At 38.7% G+C, this 23,827-nt stretch overlaps 1 protein-coding gene across 4 annotated transcripts in view; it reads left to right on the top strand.

Moving 5' to 3' along the window:
• Positions 1-23,827, top strand: part of ldlrad4a (low density lipoprotein receptor class A domain containing 4a) — a 97,282-nt gene that overhangs the window by 25,047 nt on the left and 48,408 nt on the right. For 2 of the 4 annotated variants that reach the window (XM_058754019.1, XM_058754018.1), the window contains one exon: positions 14,149-14,606. The exons of 1 other annotated variant lie outside the window; for it this stretch is intronic. In XM_058754019.1, coding sequence (XP_058610002.1) covers positions 14,567-14,606 — 40 coding nt within the window. In that variant the 5' untranslated portion in view covers positions 14,149-14,566. Of the gene's footprint in view, positions 1-11,214; positions 11,320-14,148; positions 14,607-23,827 lie in introns of those variants that run through there. One more of the 4 variants, XM_058754020.1, reaches the window with a different exon arrangement.

Raw genomic sequence — 23,827 nt, 5'->3', positions numbered from 1 at the left:
TGGAGGGTCAGAAAGCTCTAAGATTTCATCAAAAATATGTCACTGTCACTTTTTACCCAGCCGTCCAATCAATGGAGGAGTAGCGGGAAAAATACCACACCGACCAATAACTGCTTGTACAACAACTGAACAACAATAGAGTGGTGGAACTATGATGTCACTTTGTAGGCAAAAACCATTTAGCACGTCCGGTTCCATCATCCCAGAGTCAATGGGTTTTTTGATTGGGTTTTTGGTTAAATCCCTCAAATAAGGTCCATGGTTCACACGGGCTCAAGATACTTTCACGTTTTATTCTACGATATAAAACAAACCAGTTACACCCCACTCCTGATTTTTTAAAACTGTTACGTTTCTTTAAAAAGACGGTTGCTAACAAGTTGCTAAATGGGACTACAGGCACTGTCGGAGACATTCAACGTCATCACGCCAAAAAGTTTATGGAAGATATTCGTTTTATCGCTTCCTACTCGCTACTTCGCTTTATCGCTTTTATTGAATAGTACGTGGGGATATGTTTTTAATTGAAATATTCATATTAATCAAGAATGTTTTTACTTTTAATTCACCTTATTTCGAAATGTACAGAAATACGTGCTTTCAGATGTCCTTTAGTTATGATTATTTCATTTATTCGCTACACTATTTATTACTAATGTCTCATTTCAGTTTTAGTTAGGCTCTAGTTTTGTATTTATTCCAGTTTATATGAAAAGGTTAGTGTAGCGTGGATTAAAATTCATATATAGAGTAAATACTTTTCACTGAACGTTAAAAATAAGTTTGAAAATGTTGTCGGGAGCGCGGTCAAAATTCATCAAAGTTATATTATTTTGTGAATATTACCTTGATGGACAAAACATGTAAGTTTCATGAGCTATGGTTGAATAAAAGCCTATGGAAAAATCCTATTGGCTTTTTGTCGAGGAACCAGTTTCATGCTAACATCCGGTCCGCCTACAAAGTGACGTCATAGTTCCCCCACTTTATAGAGAAGTTAATAATACTGGTGGTTACTGCATTTTTATATTCAGTAATATTCTTCAAAATGAGATGCTAGTAATACGTTACTGCCGTGAATATTCCACTTCATAGCAACCAAATCGGAACAGCTGGAAAAAACTTTTTTTTTTTTTAACAGTCTATGGGAAAAAACGTTGTGCAACCAAAGCGTTTTCAAGTGCCACTAGCTGGCCGTTTTCAGAAGAGCTCCTGTCATTTTTCAGGTGGCTAAAAACACTTGGGCACACGTTATTGGTTATTTGATTTTAGCCATATGGCCTATTAGTCATTTTTGCATTTATGCAATATAGGCTACTGGAGCCAAACTTGAGAAAGTAGACCAGAATATTCCACTGCGTTCCTGCACACGCAATTTGCGTAGCTGTAGTCATAGGTGGAGATTATGCTAATTGTGAATGAGCATGCAGGAGCGCCCTATTTACGAATGATTGGAATTCATTAACATACACATGTTTAACTATCAAATTGGACGTTTACGAAAGCTTTTGTGAATCCGGAGGAGAGTTTTCGGGAAGGTCCGTTTTACGCGCAAATTACTCGGAATTTACTCCTATATTTACGAATGTTTCATGAATGAGGCCTATTGATGGTAGTTTTTTTTTCAGTCAGTCACTACATATGTTTTATTTGATAGACTGTTTGTAAACCTTGAAATGCTCTCATCTCTTACATCAACGAGGGTCAGAATATTTTTCTTCAGTTCAACTTAAATCATAAATTGTTTCCGTTCCCAATAAAGTTACCAGCCAACTTATTTATTCCCCTAAGCCAATTTTTGTACTTGCATTTGGCACTTGGAGAGTGTTTATTTTAGACCCTGCTAATATAGATAAATTTATATAATACACATGAAATGAAATCCAGTCTTATTTTAAGCAATATTTACCAAATAATTTACCAAAAATATTTATTAGTTGTTAAAAAGGCTGTCAATAGATTTGGGAAAAGATTCAAAAAGCACTCCTGCTAATCAGCCAAACCGACGCTGATAATGAAACTGTCAAATTGTCCAGTTTAATAATTATTGGTACTATGGTATGTATCAAAATACTTTTCTGAACTATGATATCGCCACAGCACTTTTTTGTGAAGGAAAAAGCCCCTGTCATAACTCAACCCACACTGCAACACTTCTCTCTCAGTCTCTGCCTTTTCATTCCTATTTTTTATTTTTTTTGTCCTTTTTTTTTTCCCTCGTCAGGAACACAGCAGAGATTAAAAATGTTCTGCTGGCTTTTCTTTCCCCCGTGAGCTCTCCGTCTCGCCAGCCGATTGAAAACGACGCAGACGGATAATGATGCGGGTGAGAGACGGAAGTTTTTGCACAGGGAGGGGGAGACACATCCTCCCACGTTTTTTATTTCCATATTTTATTGTGTCGTAAATGAAATAAAAGAGAAAATGATGCTGTTTACCTCCGACATGCTCCGCTAGCATCAAGTGTTATGATTCCCCTCTGTGCCAGTCCCCCCCAGCGGCCCCCGCCCTGCATGAGTGTGTGAGACGGTGTCTAGCTCTGGCTGCAAAGCACTTGTCTGAGGGGAAAATGTGATTGTGGCAGGGGTGGGGGTGTTTTTGGGACTTTGTTTTTTGAGAGAGACAGAAAGATGGCGTAAGGGGGGTGTTGCCTCGTTCTCTGTGTCTTGATAAATCAATCTTGAGGCTGGCAGACGAGGCAAGCACCACAGAGACACTCTCAGACTGGCACCATTCAGCCCTGAACCCCTGTGCACACACACATCCAGACAACAATGAGACCCCGACACAATACGAAGATACACGTATTCCAAATCTAAGACGCAAATACAGACAGTACACACACAGACACAACAGTTCTGGGCCTGTCAGTCTTTTTCATGCTTTATGTTTCACACATGAAACATCCTCTGAGTATCAGCCATAAAAATGGCAAGCACTTGGTAAAATCTCAAGCTGCGTTCTGATTGGCTGGCTTTGCTTCCCAAGTTCCTGGGGTCAGAGGGCACAGATTTTTACTTGGAAACAAATGTGTTTACAAGATACTGTGCTGCTGCAATGAGCACTTTTAGACCAGTGAGATTTCACTAAAACAGATTTGTGCCGATGTTAGTAAAATCTATATATTTAATATATGTATTAAATAATTGTATTAGTCTTTCCCTCCCTGTGACATAGCATCCCAGACAAAAGCTACAAGAGCTTATTTTGATATAAATGCCAGATACAGTTTGTTGTGTAACCAAAATACTAATAATAACCAAGAAACAATGACAACAAAACGTTATGCATAATGCGGGATCTGAAGTACACCGGGACCCTTATTTTGAAATGTTTGCTGACAGTTCATTCAAATAAACGAGGGAGGTGCAATATACACTCTTACAACCATCTACAATGTATTTCGGTTTAAACATTATAAATAACAATTCATCACCAGCAGTCTATTGGCGTAAATGCGCTGTTTTCATTGATTGTGAACCGCTCTGAAACCGTGAGCCTGTAGAATGTGCAACAGTGCCTTGTTTTTACTTTGAAAAGTGCAGCGCTCATATTTTTTTAATTAAGTCGTAGACTTTTGAAGTTTAATCCCATTAGGCTGTATCGTAATTCCTGTTTGTCTATCCCTAAATTTAAGACCTCTTAAAATTATAACTAAGATGTTTGTTATACCATTTAAGAGATTCAAGAGTTTTTATGACCTTAAATTTCATAAAACTGTTTGTTTTTTCTTTTCTTTTTAAGGACCTGTAGGAGCATTTTTATTCACACACGTGCTGCTAAATATGTTTTACAGTTCGCATGCATCTATTTTTAATTGCAAATGCAAGTGAAACACTCACCCCATCGAGCCCTGGAGTGGTTATATTTATTGTTTGCCACTTTGTTACATCATGCCTGTTTGGGCAGTTCTCGGGCCAGAAGAAGCTGCAAAGTGGACCCGACTTTACGGTGATAGTCAAAAGTCTGGAAGAGACGTTTGCCTGAGGCCAGGCCTGTTATAGCCAGTGCCACCCTCCTGAGCGCTCAGCCTGCTTCAATTGTGTGTGTGTCTGTCTGGCAGGGGAGGTTTAATTGAGCTGTGACTCATCTAATAGAGAAGGCAAAAGGCTTGTGTCACACTGGGTGCATGGCAGGATTGTAATGAATCAGTGGTCGCTGAGGACAACAGGTGTGTATGAGTGTCTGTCCAGTTCAGGATGGCCAAGTGGTAAAAAAAGATAAATGTTAAAAATGATAGTCTGAGAGTAGGTGGATGCTCTATAAATAGGTCCTGCTGGTTATCTGCAGGTTTGTGTTTGTATCAGTGTGTGTTTGAGCACTGTTTAGGTGGCAGAATATGCCTGAGAGGATGAAATCCGAGGTTGGCACATCCGGCTGATTCACAGCTCCTTATAATAAAGAACAACAGAATGAAGGGGAAGTGAGAAGGAAATCCTTCATGGGAGAGCAGATAGGGAGATGATGATGGGTTTTGGGACCTTACGTAAGATAAAAGATTCATCAAATATTCTTGCTGGGTTATTACGTGGGCACTCCTACGCCAAAAGCAGGAACTATGCCAAATATTGGCTGAACAGCATGAGTGCTTATAACAGTCTCTATTCTTTTTGATGCTGATGGCAGTTACTTAAAGGCTGTTGAATCAGGTGTGAATTGGGGTGGTTTGACCCACCTGCTTAAAGCCTATAGGTGAGGTGATGAAAGCAAAATAATAAACATTTTTTTTCTTTATATTACACAAAGAATGTTTTAGGAGTGTTCCAAATGTCCAAATTTTTCTATGACCAAAAAAAGTTAGGTTACCATTTATTTAGAGGGTGATTTTACTATTTTTTTTTTTTCACCTGGTGCCAAATAGATGGAAGGTCATCCTCAGTAAAAAATTGCTTGCTTGGTGCCCTCAGGGAGATGAGATGATGCACCCCTTTGTAGTTGAAGACTATTGGTCTTTAATTGTTTTGGATTATGATTATATAAAAAGTAACATGAAAAGTGTTTTATTAAAAAAGTCCTCAAGATTGATTTTTGGTGTGGGTGCAGAAGGCAATTTGGGTTGCATGAGATGTGTGATACCTCAATAAATGGTGTCCTGAAATCTAGCTTTTAAAAAGTTGACTTTTCTGAAATTCATTGTATAATTCGCACACTGGCTGTTGAGTATGTGTGGTTACATAAGACAGCTGGTTACATAAAGTGTTGGGACTGTGAGTGAGGAGGTTATCCTAAGTGTTGCCAGAGACAAATCTAAGATTAAGATTAGGGTCAGGAATTAGGGTTAAGGATTCTCAGTCGGCTTGGGTCATAGGGGGACATAACTGAAACTGAAAGATCATTTGTAGGCAAATAATTCTCTGTAAATTCTGGCAAGTTCATTCCTGCCTAGTGACAGTGAAAGGCCATAGCAACAACACACAGGCAATGCAGTAATGGGAACTCCTCTGATTTCACTCTCTTCAGACACAAGAAGAACAGAGTTTAATCTTGTAAACACAGTTAGGCTCCTCACTCTCAATTTATGTTCTTCATCAGCTCCCAGCTGAGGTGTGTGCAGTATGCTGCTAGTGAAGTGCTCATATGTCTATGTAATAACATAAAATTGCAGTGAAGTGGGGTTTAGGGGAGCGTCTAGGAGAACTTGTGTTTTATAGTTTGTGGTGTGCATGTGCAGGCAGCAATGGTTGTAAAATTGGTCCATCTTCCATGACATGTCAGACTCGCATAGTACGTTTAGCCAATACCAAACAAGAACAATAAATATGTACTATGCGAATCTGTCATGTCATGGAAGATGGACCAACTTTATAACAAATGATGTATCTTCAGCAATGGGGTACCACAGGGTTTGGTAATTGGCCCCATACTTTTCTCATTTGCACTCAGAGCTGTAATGCATTCTTTGCTCGGCATACAGTATGTTGCTTATTCTCAACACGTCTCATTTCCTCCTATCTGTCTCTACACATTATAGTGGATCTCGGCATGCCTTTCTGACATGTCAAACTGGTTGCCGACTCATTTAACTTGAACGTAACTCTTCTTTTGAGCCAAGAACCTCCCTCAACTCAATAGAGGGTCAATTACAGTTTTCTTTCCCACTTTCCTGAAAACAGTAGGACTCACCCTAGACTTTGCTGACCACACTACAACAACTGGCCATTCTCAATGCTTTATGGTCTGCAATTTTGCCTTTCTTAGTCGCTACTCTATTAAGCTCCTCATCCAGGCAGTAGTTATTTCATGGCTCGGCTAATACAACTCACTTCTTGCTGGCCTACTTGCGTCTTCCTAAAGCCCCCCTGAGTGCATCCAGAATACCGGCACTTGACCTGTATTTAACCTCCATAAATTCTCTTATGTCAAGCCTTTGCTCAGGTCTGTACTTTGGCTCTCAGTAACTGCAAGAATTACATTCAAGTGTCTGACCTGCAATGCTAATGTCTAATTTACTAATTTGTCATTTAGTTTTATCTTTATCTTATTTTGATTTAAAATACACCTGTAGCATCCTGGGAAGGGACTGCATAAGGGTGGTAATTATTGAATCAACTCTTGGGGAATTTTAACTTAGTCTTTTTGTTACCAGCCTAGATCTTTAAATATTAAGCTAAATTATCCCAGTGGTGCCAATAGCCTGGTCCCCTACTGCCGTCAAACATTCATCATCCATCTCTCCCCCTAAAGGGTTTCTGCCTTTTCCAGTCTAAAATATATCATTCCTCAAAGTACAAGTTTTATTTGTCACATGCTCAGTTGAAATAGCCCTGAAATGTTTTCACACATTGCGTGTTGGGTCTCCACACCGTGGCTGTAAGTGGAATGACGATAGTCTGTGGGTGGAGGTTTCACCTTCACTGTATATGTGTTTGTGTGTGTGTGCTTGTGTGTTGCCCCTCAGCCAAACTGCCTTTATCTGGCACGGTGGGAAGTTGTTAGATCGTTAATCAATGTCAGAAGAGCAACATGCCCTATGGTGTTTCTCGTCTCAAAGGAAAGCGTTGCCATGTGGCTGTGTCATAATGGGAATGTATGGGCAGCCATTGACGGGAGAATGCAAGGATTAGTCAGTGTATTATGTCAAAGCTGAGCCTCAAGATTCCTGTCTCACAGAACCTTTTGTTTATCATTCAGTCATGACTAAAATGCATTTATATATCTCTAGCCTCAGCTTCAGATGTGCTTTTTTGGCCTAGTTTCGAGGAACAAGACGTGGCCTGTAGAACAGATCTGTGGTCAGATGTACTGATATGAATGATTTGTGTGCTGCAAAGTGACATACCTAGTGTTTCTGTACAAGGATTTCCGGATGGTGTGAGCTTCTCAAAAAAAGTTTTAGAAAGTACCAGTGTCACTTGAAACAGTAAGCTGCAGAAATGATGCAGATCAGTCCTTCGCATTACTCTATATCCGCTGCAGTTGTTGCTCTGAGGCCCTATCTTCCATTTTCAGTTCGTCACAGTGCGCCGCGGCACACTGGCCGATCTCCAGAGAGAGATATCCATCGCATAGAATGCTGACACAAGGAGGAACTGTCCTCAAGAAGAAGGAGAGGAGCGAGGAGCGCCTTGGCTTGTGCATGCTGGCTGATATCGGAGCTGTCAGTCAAACAATGAACAAACTCTGTCCTAGGGACAAAAAGAAAACTTCATTCACACTCCTTCCTCCACATCCTTATCGCTATAAATCAACGCCACTGTTGTTCAAATTAGACAGTTAAACACACTGTCTGTGCCAATCTGCGTACACAAATTAGTAGTCGGTGTCCTGTTCAGAGATGTAAAAACCTAAATATTTTTAAAACCAGTTGGTTTTCTCAACCCTGAGCTTTGTATAATTTTGCAGCCTTAGGGTCATGTTCACCAGACAGCAAGCAGACATGTTTCTTAATGAGCGTTCACATAGTTCTTCCGTTTGAAAACATTTGGACTAAGTGCAGCAGAATGGAAGAGAATGCAGAGGTCTCGTGATGCATTTGAAAAAGTTGGACAATTGGAAGATGGTGTTAAACTTTGACAGCACTGATTTGGTCAGCCAGGTCATAGGGCCTTTTTTATGGCCTGGGTTCAGCCCTTTCACATTGCTTTTATTATTGCTACAGCCCTCCGCATTCAGATAGATGTCTTTTTTCCATTGCTTTGCTTCTTGTGCTGTTTTTTGTGCATCCATAAGGGTTTCACTTTTAAGGCTTGTCAGGTTAAAAATAGTCCAACTTTTAAATACTTCCACTTCCATTCTATTGTGCTTCACCTAAGCTGTTTCTGAATGTAAGAATACACCTTATGAAGCGTGTCCAGTCGTGGTGGAGTGAACCCTAAACCAACTAGTCGTTAAAGGGGACATAACACAGTTTCGCTCAATCTCATGTTATCCTCGAGTAGAGTAGTATTGCATCCTTCATATCTCCAAAGAATCTTTAGTTTTATCATATTTCGTTTCGTTTTTTATGAAGCTAATTTATAAAAACGTTTGGAGCACTTTTTGTTCCTTAAGTGTAAGGTTTTTTTTTGTTTGTTTGTTTGTTTTTTAAGTAACGACCAAGCGGCCAGCGGCAGACAGTGATCAATTTAGCCTTCTCAAATCATCACTACTTGCTTAAAATACAATCTATAGATATAAACAGTTCAAGCATATCACAATGTTGGTTTAAATGTTTGAACTATATAAATGTGCGCTAGGTGCATATCTAATATTTTGTGTGAAGAGTGGAAGCTGAAGCGCGCTCTGCAGGACATGGAGGCGCCAGAGCGGTCACTTTTTTCTTGATAGTGGAAACAACTTAAAATATGCCGTAATTTTTGCTTATAAAAGGTAAGAGTAATACATCATTCGGAACTGTAAAGGGTCTACTGTTATTTGTGTGCATTCACAATATCAACAAAACGTTGTGCTTTTATTAAAATAAATAGGAAAACAGAGGATGTGCTTGCCATCTTGTCTTGAATATAATAGGAGCGCTTCACAATGATGAACCGAAACTCAACGAATTGAGTCACAAATATGATAAATATCTATAGAAAGCTTTAAATTATTACTTTAAAACGAAATAATTTGAATCGAAAACAAAAACCCTTTTATTATGTAATCCATAAAGATGCATTTCTCTCTAAAGGCAAGTCCAATGAGGAGACGGCGAGTCATTTTTACATTTACATTTACATTTATGCATTTAGCAGACGCTTTTATCCAAAGCGACTTACATTGCATTCAAGTTACAGTTTTTTTTTTTTACATTTTATCAGCTCTTGTGGGTTTCTCATTTTTCATCACTGTCTAAAATATAAAAATAAGGAAAAGCCTAAAACAGCCTAAAACAGGCCTGATTATATTTTTTATGTTGCTCTTCTCTGAATTCCTTAGAATTTACTTAAAATTTAAAGGATTTTCTGCAACGCAATTTTGTCTGATATGTGAATTATTTATTAGCCTATTTTTAATCCATGCAGCAAAACAGCTTTAAAAATTACTTTATTGCATTCCAGATGATTTTAAAGAACTTTTCACTTTTACGGGTAGCTTGAATGTCATGAATTCGTTGTATTCCCATTTGTAAAATAGGCTACAAATTAATTGTTGTAGTCTAACCCGATCTCATGGAAGTGCGTGTAGCACGATTTTCTCTTTCTATTTGACGCAATGTTTATAAGCAGAAATTGACTTTGGCATGCAAAAGACTGATACGTTCATTATTAATGGCATGGCTGGTTCAGTCGACAGAAATACGGGACAAACGGGCCTATAATTTACTTCTGAAATGTTTGCGGGGCAAATTCGCTCATGGTACTCACAGTGCGTACAGCCGTACACCTGCAGGCGCCACTGCTCCTTTAAACATTTTAATATTGTATATAATTTTGGCGCATCAGGGAGCCGCTCAGGGATGGGCAGTATTTCAAATACATGTATTTGAAATACAAAATACGATTTTGTTTTTAAATACCTTTTTGCATTTAAATACATTTGGGTTGGGTTGTTGCGACAGAGGCTATTTACACTAAGTGAAAATAGCAGTATTCTTTAGTGATATGCTATTTACACAGTGCAAATAGCTTTAGGTTCTATTTATTCTATGTTAAAATAGCAGGATCCTGCTAATTACTTATTGCAGATATTGAATAAAAGGGTATGATTAATTGTGGCGAAAAACATGATTAGAGAAAAACATTACTTATTGCAAATAGTGGCAATTATCTGCACCTCTGCATTGCAATACGTTATAAAATAGTATGCAATAACTTATTGAGTGTAATTTTTTAAGTTTATTTCAAATTATTAAATGGATGCCACCTTATTGGGACAAAAGCTCTCCCTACACCTACCCTAACCCTACCCGATACTTTGTTTAACTTTTTGATTATTTCCTTCATTTTTCTTAAAAAATAAATGCTTTTCTGATGTGATTTGAAATTTAAAAAGGGAGAAAAAAAGTTCGCCAAAAAGCAGATTCGAACCCCGGTCGATTGTGTCGAAAGTACGGTAGCACACGCTTTACCGACTGCGCCACTGAATCTAACAATTGGCAGCCGTCTTTTGCATATTTGACTATCCAAATCATACGTTTATGGGTGGAGTTAATGTAAATAGCCTCTTCCAACAACATGGCTATTTGCACTTAAATAGACACTCCGATTTTTTTTTTATATATTCCCAACAATTAAACAGTTGCCCACAGAAAAAATCAGGGGGTGCTGCAGCACCCTCAGCACCCCCACTTCCCGCGCCCCTGCCACAGAGTGCGTGTGATCACGAAAGTGAAAGTAAACAGCGCAAACGCTCAGCGGCTCCTTGATGAGCCAAAATTATATACAATATTAGAATGGTTAAAGGAGTGGACACGAAAATCGTGGGAGCGAAACTCATGTTGCGGGAGCAGGCGGCAATGGACAGAAATTCAGCGGGAGCGGGATTAAGAAAACAGCCCAATCCCGGACATTTTGGGCGATTAAGAAATCCCGGTTTGACGCATTTTTGTAATTAATTGCGTTACAGTAATTAAGTAGATTTTTTTCAGTAATTGTACTTTAAGTAGTTTAAAAACTGCACTTTTACTTTTACTTGAGTAGCCTACATTTTAAGTGATATATGGATACTTTTACTCCGCTATTTTCCCTCCGTTTGTGGACCTTACATGCTTATTTTAATCCTATTGTTATTCATCAACGTGATTGGATAGAGAGAGAGCGAGTAAACTGTCTCGTGACTTTCGTCAAATCAAATTGTGCATAGAAAACTTTAACCGCCAACTGCTGTTAATGGCTGAAATGCGTTCTTCAAGCACCAGTTCAGTCCCGAGTTATCAGCATCTTCCTCTAATATGTTAAGGTAAATTTCGGATTTCTGCTTACTAAAATGATCTGTATATGCTTGCCAACCTACAGGGCCTGAAATCTGGTGTGAGGTTGCGGGAAATGCGTACAATGTTAATAACTCTCGCAAGTGCCACGCTCATAATGCGGTTAATTCCCACTCCCATTTAAGACGCGCGATCTGCAGCACTGCCGCGTCTCACCCTCGCGTGCATTCCGCAGCAGTCACTTGGAGAAGTCGGCAGCTTGTTGACTCTTTATGGGTTTAAGTGCGCGATGTGCGCTGTGAAAAAATGTGTTGGGAACACTCTAAAACGCTTGGAAATAGTGTAATTAAATTGTGGACCACCTTATTGATGACCCATGGCGTTAATATACTGCATCTGTGTCAACGCGTGACTTTAGAGTGACCATACGTCCTCTTTTCCCTGGACATGTCCTATTTTTGAATTTACAAAAATGCGTCCGGCCGGGATTTCTTAATCGCCCAAAATGTCGGATTGGGCTGTTTTCTTAATCCCGCTCCCGCTGAATTTCTGACCATCGCCGCCTGCTCCCGCAACATGTGTTTCGCTCCCGCGATTTTCGTGTCCACTCCTTTAACCATTCTAATATTGTATATAATTTTGGCTCATCAAGGAGCCGCTGAGCGTTTGCGCTGTTTACTTTCACTTTCGATTTCGCGATCACACCCACTCTGTGTAAAGGGAGCACATTTTACAAGATCAGATATTTGTCAATGAGCTCAGGATCTGTTGAGCAGCAAATACTCAAGCATGGTCTTGTCAGTCATCTCTTCTTATTCTTGCTTTTTTGCTCTGGTTGGATGCAGGGTTGCCAAGACCGCGTTTTTTCCACAGGTTAAAGGTTTGAAATACTGCATAAATTACATTTGACTGAAATGCTTGTATTGAAACATTTTGCATTCTACCTATAAAACTTCCATTAATTTTTACATTAACTGTTCCCTCCTGGTGGAATGACCTGCCCAACTCAATGCAAGCAGCCGAGTCCTTAATATTTTCAAGTAACGGCTGAAAACACATCTCTTTCATCTTCATTTGACCTTCTAACTCTAGCACTCTCTATTCTAATGCTAATTCTAATTTTATCTGCTTTTTAAATTAAAAAAACATGACCCTTTAACTTTTGCACTCTCTATTCTATTTCTATTGTAACTACGTGTTTTATTTATAAAGAAAAGAGAGTCTCTAACACTAGCATTCTCTATTCTTTCTACTTATTTTCTTTTTATTTATTATAAATAATGACCTCCTAACACTAGCATTATTTATTCTTTTTCTGTTCTATCTACTTGTTTTCTTTTTATTTATTATAAAAACAAAATAAGCAAACAAACAAAAAAAAAACCTTGCTATGTATACTGTTAGGCAAAGCCCCACCCACGAACCCCGCCCCCTACTCTCCTCTTTTTGGAAAACTAAAATATGGTCACCCTACGTGACGTAATAAAACTGCAGCTCGTTAATAAACATGTTTTATTTGATCCATTTTATACAATATGCCTTCATTTAGTAAGTGCACTCGCGCAAAAACAATTTTCAAGCTCAACATTTTTTGTTCCATTCAGTTGTGGATGCTGCTGATTCACCGACACCGCCGCGGCCCAGCAAAGAGATGTGTATGTGTTTTTTTATGAAAGAAAAATTGCCAGGAAATACTTCCCTATTGAATGCATTTTCCCCCTTACAAATCAGTAAATGTGTAGGAGGTGATGTCATCCTTCTAGAACAATGTGCATTTATGTTTAAATTGTAGCATAAATTATGTTTGGTGATTCTCATTTCTTTATCGCAAAACTCTAAAACTGGCACTGTTTTGGAGAGAAATTGGCTCTTTTTAATCTCGTATTTTAACCCATTATATGATGCTGAACTCTTGTATGAGTTTCTTGTGGTTTTTGTATTTATTGCACTGTTCTAAACATTAATATTTTATGTGCAACAACTACTTCTCAGTGGCTTTACACCTATTTTAAATCCCTTTTTTCAAATATTTCATTGTTGATGTGTTTAAAATAATATTTAATTTAAATGATGATTGTACTGAGAATAACTTTCATCTTTTTATCTCTTTAATAGTTTTTCCATGTTCTTTTGATGTATTTTAAAGAGTTGGCAGTCAAAATTAAAACTCTTGGAAGATAGATATGCTTCATTCTTTATGACAAACAAGTAAATAATGTAAAATAATGTAAATTACAGTATGTGTTTTCTAAATGTTTAAATGACAGTGTACAGCTTTTATTATAAGAGGGTAGAATCCACAGCTCAGTACACACTACTCAATACTCATGAGTACTTTTAAATAAGCTACTCTTTTACTCTTACTCAAGTACTTTTACTCTACTTACACTACATTTTTTGGAATGTAATGGTACTTTTACTTGAGCATATTTTTTTCAGTACTCTTTCCACAGTCACATGGTGCGTTGATGAAGAGCCGGCAAACCCAGACTGCCGTGTCCAGAGCTGCCCTATACCCATATTATTTGCTTTGTCTTTTTTCTACACATTTGTACTTTTTGCTAACAATGTTTCGTTTGCCTTTTCTTGTTGAGCGGGCTTCTCTTCTCCCCGTTGTGTTTGAAGTGGAGATGATTTTACTTTCAGAGGTGTGCACGCCACCCCCAGTTATATTTATCTCCAGACTTCAAAGTGCCACCCTGCTGTGTTTTTGCATCTGAACAAATAAAGAAGGTTGTTTCTCCAGTGCAGCCTTCCATATGGCTCTCTTCCGAAATGAACCAGCCAAGGGGAACGGGAATCACTTGTTCAAATATAATCGTGTTAACCAGTTTTCTCCTTTTCTCGTTTCTCCACAGTTTCTCCTAAGATGAAACTCCAGCACTGCTGAAGAAGGATGACACCCCTGGCACATTGGCTAGGACGGTGCCTATGGGCATCTGTGTCACTCACATGCCAAGCCTGAAAAGTGGAAAGAAAAACAGTTCTAGCAGACACGTCGAACACTTCCAAGCTCTAGAGTGAAACTTTGCACAGTTGGCCATGGCTGCATATCCATGGCTTGGAGGATAGGATCCCTTGTTTAGCAAGCATTTTTACCACAGTGAGTTTTTTAACTGGTCATTTAGAAAATCCAGCACTTCCTGGCCCAGAAGGTTTATAGAGTAACTGCCACACACGAGCTGAACCGGAGGATCCAAAATGGAGGTCACACAGCAAAGCTCTTTCTACCGGACTGGTTAAAGCTGCAGTCAAAAGCATTACTGCAAGGGCAGTATGCAGGCAGCTGACTACCCAGCCACAAATAATAACACAGGTAAGAATCACCTTACCCCTTGATTGGTGCCCTAAGTAAATTAAGTTTCTCCTCAAGTCTCCTAAGTTTCTCAGTTAAGGTTTACACGTAATTTAAAGGTCCCATGGCATGAAAATTTCACTTTATGAGGTTTTTTAACATTAATATGAGTTCCCTAGCCTGCCTATGGTCCCCCAGTGGCTAGAAATGGCGATAGGTGTAAACCGAGCCCTGGGTCTCCTGCTTAGCCTTTGAGAAAACGAAAGCTCAGATGGCCCAATCTGGAATCTTCCCTTTATGTCGTCATACGGGGAAAGGTTACCTCCCCTTTTTTCTCCGCTTTGCCTGCCCATGAGAAAGTGAGCTACTACCGTGCGAGGCGAGCGCAATATTTTTTTTTCCTCGAGAGACATCATGGCTTGCAAACGAGCGAAGCATGTCAGTTGTTCAGTGTTTGGATGTACAAATGAACACCAAAGTATTTTTTTAGTTCCTTCATCCGAGCCTATGGCTAGCATTAGCTACATGATAATAACTGTAACAGCATACATAAACAAACCAACTAAAGTACCGTATCCAGACACAATATTTTAAACTAACCATTCGGAGACGTCCTGCTGTAGCCGCTGAGTTGCAACTTCTTCATCCGGATCAGATTCTGGGTCAAACTGAAAAGCTTGAACGACTGCGTGTCTACGAGCCATTGCGATACGTCCACTGTCAACATTAGTGCATGGTAGCGCAAGCTGGTTAAGGCCACGCACCCACCCTCCACCTTGCCCCGCCTCTCTCCTCCTCATTAGCATTTAAAGCTACAGACACAGAAATGGCTCGTAGTGGCTGAAAGTCTGCACCAAGGCTGAATTTCGGGAAAGAGACTTCAGATACAGTACTAGGGACCACTTAGGCCTATATAAAAGCATCCAAAAAGCAGCATGTCATGGGACCTTTAATTAATTATACTTTCAGCTACATGTTAAAATTGATGTACACTTGAAAATGAAGACTCCTCATCAATTATGACTTTCATTCTATATCAGGCGGGTCCTCATAGCAATTATCACATGACCAGTCATTTACTGTACTTTTTTTCTTTTTATATCCACAACAACAACAACAACAATAATTTGAATAATAATAGCACTATTCTTCTTTGTCTTATTACGTTGTTATTACATTATTATGTTATTATTATTATTATTAATAACTAGGTGGAAAAATAAATTACCTGTACTACTGCTACTTATTGTTGTTATTATTAATAATAATAATAAATATGATGATGATTATAATAATATAGAATATTATTATTATTATTATTATATATTGTCACCTAATGCTGCTTCATCATCTTTTTCTTATTATTATCTAAACAATATCAGCACTACGATGATATTTTGGCTCTCAAAAGTCTGCCATTCATGTGTAAAAATTTGGTCAGTCGAGTTCACCCTTCACCAGGAGTTTGACTGACAGGCAATCTGACCAATCATAACACACAATCTGCCATTTTGTCCGACAAACAAACCAGACAGGAGAGTAGATTAACGTTGGTGGACTTAAACTTAAAAAATTGTGTTTTGTGATGTGTTTCCGTGGTTGAAACAAGATACCTTCTGATGTTCATTCATGCTTATTTCGTACTATAACTAGTAAAGAGGAAGAGATGATGGGTTCACGTGCCGCTTGAACTGAAGCACTACAGCGATCTCTCACGACACATTAGATTTAAGAGCCGCAAAATGGTATTTATTGTTTGAATTTCTTAAAAATGACAAAATTTGAAAGCTGAGTCTTTGTTTAATAGCAAAAGTAACCTGCTCTGTCTTGTCTGTTGGCACGTTGTTAGTGTCCTCTTTCTCTGCAATGTATTTTTGAGAGCATCATGGCTTGTCGGACGTAACTAAAGGGGTCCAGGTTCTTGCAATGGATCAATTAAGTCACAAATAATTTGAACATCTTCGTCTAATCACACCTTGTTACGCAAAACATTTAAGACTTTTTTCATGTCGCATAAAAGAAATAGCTTTTCTGTAAAACTCAGTTGCTACTGATTGCTTTTCAGGTGCAGATTTACTTGGAGAAGGGTTTGCCTCATTCATTGATTCATTAGGTTAGGGAAAGAAGTAAGGCTGGACTGCCACTGGTACCCCTTTAAAAAACGGCACATGACGCCCCATGGGTGTTAGTATAAAGTCAAATCAATTACTTATTAAAAAAAAGTTGCTTAGTTCACCTTTATGTTTTTGAGAATATGTGACTTTTTTTTAACTGCAAGGAGTCCCTGTCATGTTGGTAGGGTTGTGTTTCACAAAAAAGAGACTCTTTTCAGAAAGTGAAACTTCTGCCTTTGTTCGGGGCCGGCCAAGTGCTGACACTGAAAATACTCCAGTATCCAGCTTTTAATATCAGATGTGGAATTTGAACTTGGACTGGAATTTGGACCCATACATCCAAAAATTCCTGAGAGACCTGAGGTAGAGGATATTGTTTTAACAACTGGATGGCCCCCAAGCTGAGCCGGGGTCACAATGTTCTGCTATTTTATTCATCATGGAGAGAAATGAAAAACCAGAACATTCTGTTCAAAAGCATGTGATGGGCTCTCCAGCTGAGGGGAAAGAGCGCTGGCCCACGGTCCCAGGCAACCTGTCAGTCAAAGAAATCACAACAGAACGAAATGCTTCAACTAGCAAAACCATATAAACGCTTTGATGTTGGTTTGACATTTAGCACAAAGAAAGTCAATTGTCAAATTACAATTGTCATTATTTTCTCGTTCCAAACCTTCATTAATTTTGTGGATCACAAAAGAAAATGTCAAAACGGTGCTTCAAAATGCACCATAAAGGTAGTGACTTGTGTAGTGATCTTTACATTTAATTCGAACAAGGCACATTGGGACACTTTGCTTATAGCAAAGCTTTAGTTTACGCCTTAACATGCCATATTTTAACAAATATAAGATTTTGAATAGATGGTTACTTTTACGGCAGTTTTGTGGATTTTTTTCTCAATCGATCAATTAAATTTTCTGCATGGAAAAGAGCAGCTTGAACATTATTCAAAATATCTTCTTTTGTGTTCCACGCAAGAAGGAAAGTCAGGTTTGAATGACATGAGGGTGAGTAAATAATGACAATACTTATTTTCTGTGAATTGTTGAACTTTAGTTTAACTAAAATACAAAATGACCTTTGTTTATTGCTTTAAAACGTTTCAGAGAGACAATCCTAAAGCCTAGTCAATGTAATTAGACACATACTATAAATAACAAACCAAACATCATGTAATTTGTTAGATATATGTCTGTAGCATGATTAGTGAAGTCGCTTTTCATTTAATATCAATTTAAGCTCATTTTATCCCAATCAAAGAGATGTATGCTGCCACTGTTTTTGTGTTGATATGATTTGATTTAATTTGCTCATGATTTTGCCTAGCAACAGAGAGCGAAGCTACTCAGTTTTGATGCTTGTGCTTGCTCACACACTTCACACACACACACACACATATATACTGTAGTCTTCGTGGAGTAGGAATTGTGTTGGTGTTTCATGGCAGAGGCGTTTTGAGTGTGGACAGCTTCCAAATCGATTCCCGTCATTTTGTGAGCCCACAGCACACAGGTTTGCGTAGGGGAGGTTCGGATAGGTTGGGGGAGTTTAAAGTGGGCTGAATGCCGGGGAATACAGCGGTACTAAACAAGCAGGATGGGGGAGAGCAAAAACAATCGATGCCCACAAGGTTAAACTCTGGTTAGCTGTGCTTGTTTTAGGTTTTGAGCCGTGGCCGAGGGGACCTGTTTAAAAGCTCCGGTCTAATATGTTCCTTTTGAATCTGGCACTTTTAAGTTACAGGCGTTTCAGAATTAGCTTAATAGTTTTCAACTTTAAAAAAAGACCATCACACCAGCTATATGTAGTACAGCGTCTAGCCCTTGTCTGTTTTACATTTTACTCAAAAATGTTAATAAAGTGAGAACATATTGCGACGGCTGCTCTGTCTCGCACTTTTTGACTCGGTTCTGCTATGCGTGCACTCTTAATTATCCGAGCTCAGCCGGCGGAGGTCATTCGCTTCTCACCACGACACACCGCTCCCCCTCAATGTGCTGGGGAATTTGGCGCAGAAAATTTCGCAGGCTTCCTCTCTCTTATTTTCTTTTCTTAATAAAGGAGCCAAGACCTGGAGGCGGCGACAGACACAGACTGAGGGAGAAAGACAGGGAGGGGAGCGTTGAAAGTGACAAAAGATATAGTGTGATGTGTGGGAGACGAGGTCCAAATAAGATTAAAGGTATTAAGAACAAAACTCATTTCGCAGCCTTGGAGGAGAAATCCAGCGGAGAAGTACACAAAACTTGTATAATGCAACAAGACGTGTTATCCAAAACCAGATGGAAAAGTATCAATCCATTTTAAGAAGCGAAATACACACTGATTCTGGCTAATAAATTGATAGGCAGCTTTTGAAGGTGGTGTGTGTGCTTTCTTTCGACTTTCTCCTGTGCCAGCTTAACATGCACAGGCAACTATCAGTAAGCCGTTCGTAGGTTGATTTGTAAACACTGCGGCTCTGTGGTGCAATCAAAACATTGCTCTGTTTGTTTAAGAATCTTACCCAGCTTTACGTATAGTAACTTTGTCTCAACCAATGATGGGATTTGAGGGAGAGGCTAGCTGTTTGACCAACCATTTGCAGAAACCTGTAAACAGTCCATTTATTTTCCATTTGGTGATGCTAATAGTGACGACACATACTTCATTATTGAAGTTTCCATGTAATTAAAATGGACGTTATTAATGAATATGTAAATAATAGTAATTAAAGGTAATATTTTATGGTAGTGACCGATTCTTACTAATAACTACACTATAAAAAGTGATACGTTGACTTAACTTAAAAAAATTTAGGAAACCTATTGACTTAAAATTAAGTAAATAATAAATAAAAAAAAAATAAGTTAATTGAATTGTCAAGTTCACTTGACCTTTTTTAAAAATTATTATTTACTTAATACAGGCTAATACTAAGCAGTAGTAATGTTTAGGTATTGAAGATCCAGAATATGGTTTTGCAGAATGAGACATTAATATGTGCTATATAAGTACACTCTAAAAAATGCTGGGTTAAATACAACCCAGTGCTGGGTAAAATATGGACGAACCCAGCAATTGGGTTGTTTAGACCCAGCAGTTGGGTTACTGCCCAGAAGGTTGGGTTAAAGGGGTGGTAGACTGTTTTTTTTCTAAACTTGATTGTGGTTATGGGGTGCAGTCTAACGTGTTAATGCTTCATTTGTTAAATTTTTTTTTTACCTTTATTCCACACCACTCTGTCCCTTCTCTGATAAACACGCTGATAATTTTTTCTGATTTTATGAAGCCCCTCCCTCAGAGATACGTGATGGGCTCAGATTGGTTAGCTGGCCCAGTATGTTGTGATTGGCTAAACCGTCTCTAGTGCGCGTCTGAACGTCCCGCCCCTCACCTCAGCAGCATGTGCTCCAGTTGTATTGTAAACAATGGCGTCGTCTATATTGCTTATCAATTTGAGCCCGATTGAGACGCAGAGGATATTAGTGAAGAGGATACCGCAGAACCTGTGCAAGCACGGCTTTTGTTGTTGTGTCATAGTTTTAGATACGCTGTTATTTGTAAATGCTACTGCTTCTGATAGCTTTTAATATATATTCTGATTAAAGCTTTAATACAGTACGGCAACCGCATATGCATGCGTCCATGCATAACGCTTCTCATAGCTACAGTATGTGAAAATAAGTGTATTCACTGAGCTGATGAGCTGAATAAGAGAGGAGAGAGAGAGAGAGAGAGAGAGAGAGAGAGATGCACAGCGTGTGCAGAGCAGGGCGACGCGAGCAACAGTATTAAGAGCCGCTGCTAGAACATTGGTTTTGAAACTTGTGAATCCATTAGAATCGTTAGAAGACAGAATTGCGATTCATATATGAATAGATTTTTTCGTGCATCCCTAGTTTTCTCTTCCTCTTCTCTAAAGCAGCGCAGCATGGCCTCGCCCCCTTTGCTGCATGTTCCCAGGGGCGGGGTTTATCTGGGTTTGTGACGTAACGGACCCGGGAAGTAACTCGTTGTAGTCCCTACCAGTCGTTTTTGTAGGCATTAAACTGCCAGAAATTTAAAAGACAATATCTATGTTTGCATTGAACTTTCAGATTCGAACTTTGCAGACATTAGCCCTATTCGGACGGGACTAGTTTTCTAAACTACGTTTGAGTTTCGATTCTTATCACCTGACGTCTGCGATTTTCATGTACCAATTCGGACGGGACTAACATCTCTGTGTTTATTACAGAGGTGGGAGGGTCTGTTTTGTACATCTGGGCGTTTCAGAGGTCACGCGCTCTGTATGCGTGCATTGCGTGTCATTCGGATTGATTACCACCTTTAGTTTTACTTTAGTTATTTATTTGTAGTAAACCCGTGTTTAATTTTCATAAAGGTGCATATGTAATTAAAACATTATGTAATTGAGTGCAGAAATGAACGCGAGTAATTTTACCTGATGCAGATATTACAATAGCCAGTCTGAATGGTTTACGTGATCTGACTCTTGATTTTATTATTGTTTTTAATTTATTTACTTATTCTTTCCTTGCCTGGAGGCAAATATATCAAACATGAGCGCGGTAAGAGCGTCTACGGTAATTCACGCGTTGTGAAAAAAAATCTCACCGGCAATCACAGACATCGCATTCGGACAGGATTAGTTTTCTCAGAGGATCACGGAGTTTGCTGAAAAACAGTAGGTAATTTGCTCTGGAATTATTACAGAGGTTGTGTGAGAAAAACACAGACATGGCAGATTCGGACGGGATTAAAATCATCAAGTACGTCTGTGAAACACACATTTCTCTAACGACCCCCTGTAAAACTAGTCCCGTCCGAATAGGGCTATTGTTTATGCTCAAACAGCAGCATTACACATTAACGTTAAAAAAGTGAAATCTCATTCAGCCACCCCTTTAAACATTTAACCCAACCGTTGGTTGAAAACAAGCCAGCATGTGTTCTGTCCAATATTTACCCAGCACTGAGTTGTATTTAACCCAGCATTTTTTAGAGTGTACTAATAAACAGCTAATATGCTAAGAATATAGCATGCTAATAAGCAACTAGTTAATAGTGAATGGTGTTCCTTAATCTTAATTCCTTAAGTGTTACCATTTTTCTTGTTGAAAATCCTGTTTGACTTTATGGTCGCATTATGGAAATAAATTGGGTTATGAATGCTGTTTCAATATGTCAAGTGGAAAATTAAGACAAAAAAGACAACAAACCACAGTCATGAACAGCTGACACACTTGGCCTGAACTTGCCCGCGGACTCCAAATCCCAGGTGCGGGTTAAATTTAGGCACTGAGGCTTCTCTCAGACTCATCCATCCCATGATCTCCACCGGCCGACTGGCTGCACACAGATGGCCCTGTCTGACTGCTTCAGGGGAGCGGAGGGCAGGTGACATCAACAGCCGGACCAGGGAGGAGAACCCAGACACGCAGGGTGGTTCGAGGTCTTATCAGGGTCGGATGAGTCATGAGAATGGCAGGCGATTGTGCGACAAGCGGCCGATGACACAGAGAGCGGTCAGAGAGCATCAGTTTGGCTGAGCAGACAGGGAAGCGCGTGAGAGAGAGTGCAGGACAATAACACTGCTGCATCAGACACACTGACAAATGACCTAAACGACAGTCTGAAGGCCTTTTCACACCAAGAATAATAACTATAGATATAGATAGATATAGTTTAAAAAATCATTGACGGATGAAACATTTGAGTAAATTATTCAGTGATTCACTCTTTTTTTGTTGTTGTTCCTTGAATTAGTGTTTTTGAATGAATCATTTGAACAATTCAATGATTTACTCATAGACCATCCTTGTTTGTTCCTTGAATGAATGAGGGGTTTTTCAATCAAATCGGTTAAGTGAGCCATTTAATTATTCACTCACAAAGACACATTTATCTTTTTTCTTGAATGAATTGGTGTTTTTGAATAAATTGGTTGAGTGAACGATTCAGTGATTCACTTAAATTAAAAATCAGTCTGCGTTGTTGAACAAATCTTTGACTGAATGATTCAGCGACTCATTCGTAATATATATTGTAAATCCATATTTTGTCCAGATTTATCCATGTACATACAGTAAATTCACGTAAAGCGATATATGCTATAACAAAACTCAAATGCCTGAATTTTTTTTTTTTTTCCTGTTGAAAAATGTAACAATATTATTGCCCAGCTATTTATATAAAGTTGTATATATAATTATGTCCAAGGTCATATTCATAAACTGAAATAAATTATACTTCAAAACAATTTTCACTCAGATATTGATGATAAATGTTACAAATAGATGCAAAGAAACAGCATATAACGTTAAATTAACCATGAAATATTTTCTTATAAATGTACTAAATGTACTTTTTTTGCTTACAAAATCACTTTTACTGTGTACATGCAGTAAATTTGTGAAGGGTTATCTATATCTGAACTGGTTGATTGCTTGTGTCATCGCAAAATATAAACTATATTATTCCCCAATATTAATCGAAATGCAACATTAAGGCATGAAGATGCTGAGATACCGTAAACATTAACATAATGATTTTCTGTAAATCTGCTTTGAGACAATGTGTATTGTGAAAAGCACTATACAAATAAACTGACTTGATATTTTTAGTCTGGTAGGTGAAGAAATGGGAAAAATCTGATATATTTACATTGAAACATCTGAGTGGCGGCATAAAGTCTGCCCACTTAAACAGAAAGACTGTCTGACCAAAATGTAAAGCAATCAACCACAAGTTGTTTTTATTTTCATTTTTGGTGCAGATAAATCTGAAATGGCACAATATTGGACTGGAAAGAAAAAACAATGGCAAGGCCATCTTCGTTTACACAATTCAAATATCCAGAGAATATTCAGAAATGCTGTGAGAATGCAGTTCTGTTCATGTATATTTAGTTTGCTTCAAGTGCCTAAAAAAATTTAATGTAAGCCATGAACCTACGCACCCTAGCATCATGGCTGTGAGTTTTCTGAACACAGTTTGTTCAGAAATTGTAAAAATCAGCAATGTCTGCATGGCTCAGATCTTGCTCTGCATTTCTAGATCATCCTGAAATTGAGTGACACGCCTGGCTGTCTGCTCGGGACAGATAGATAGTTGTCTGTCCTCAAGCAGACACAAGTGTGT

The sequence above is a fragment of the Onychostoma macrolepis genome, chromosome 19 (assembly GCF_012432095.1).
Source record: "Onychostoma macrolepis isolate SWU-2019 chromosome 19, ASM1243209v1, whole genome shotgun sequence".
NCBI classification, from domain to species: Eukaryota; Metazoa; Chordata; class Actinopteri; order Cypriniformes; family Cyprinidae; genus Onychostoma; species Onychostoma macrolepis.
The sequence above is the reverse complement of the archived record's forward strand: the minus strand, read 5'-3'. Positions and strand labels throughout refer to the sequence as shown.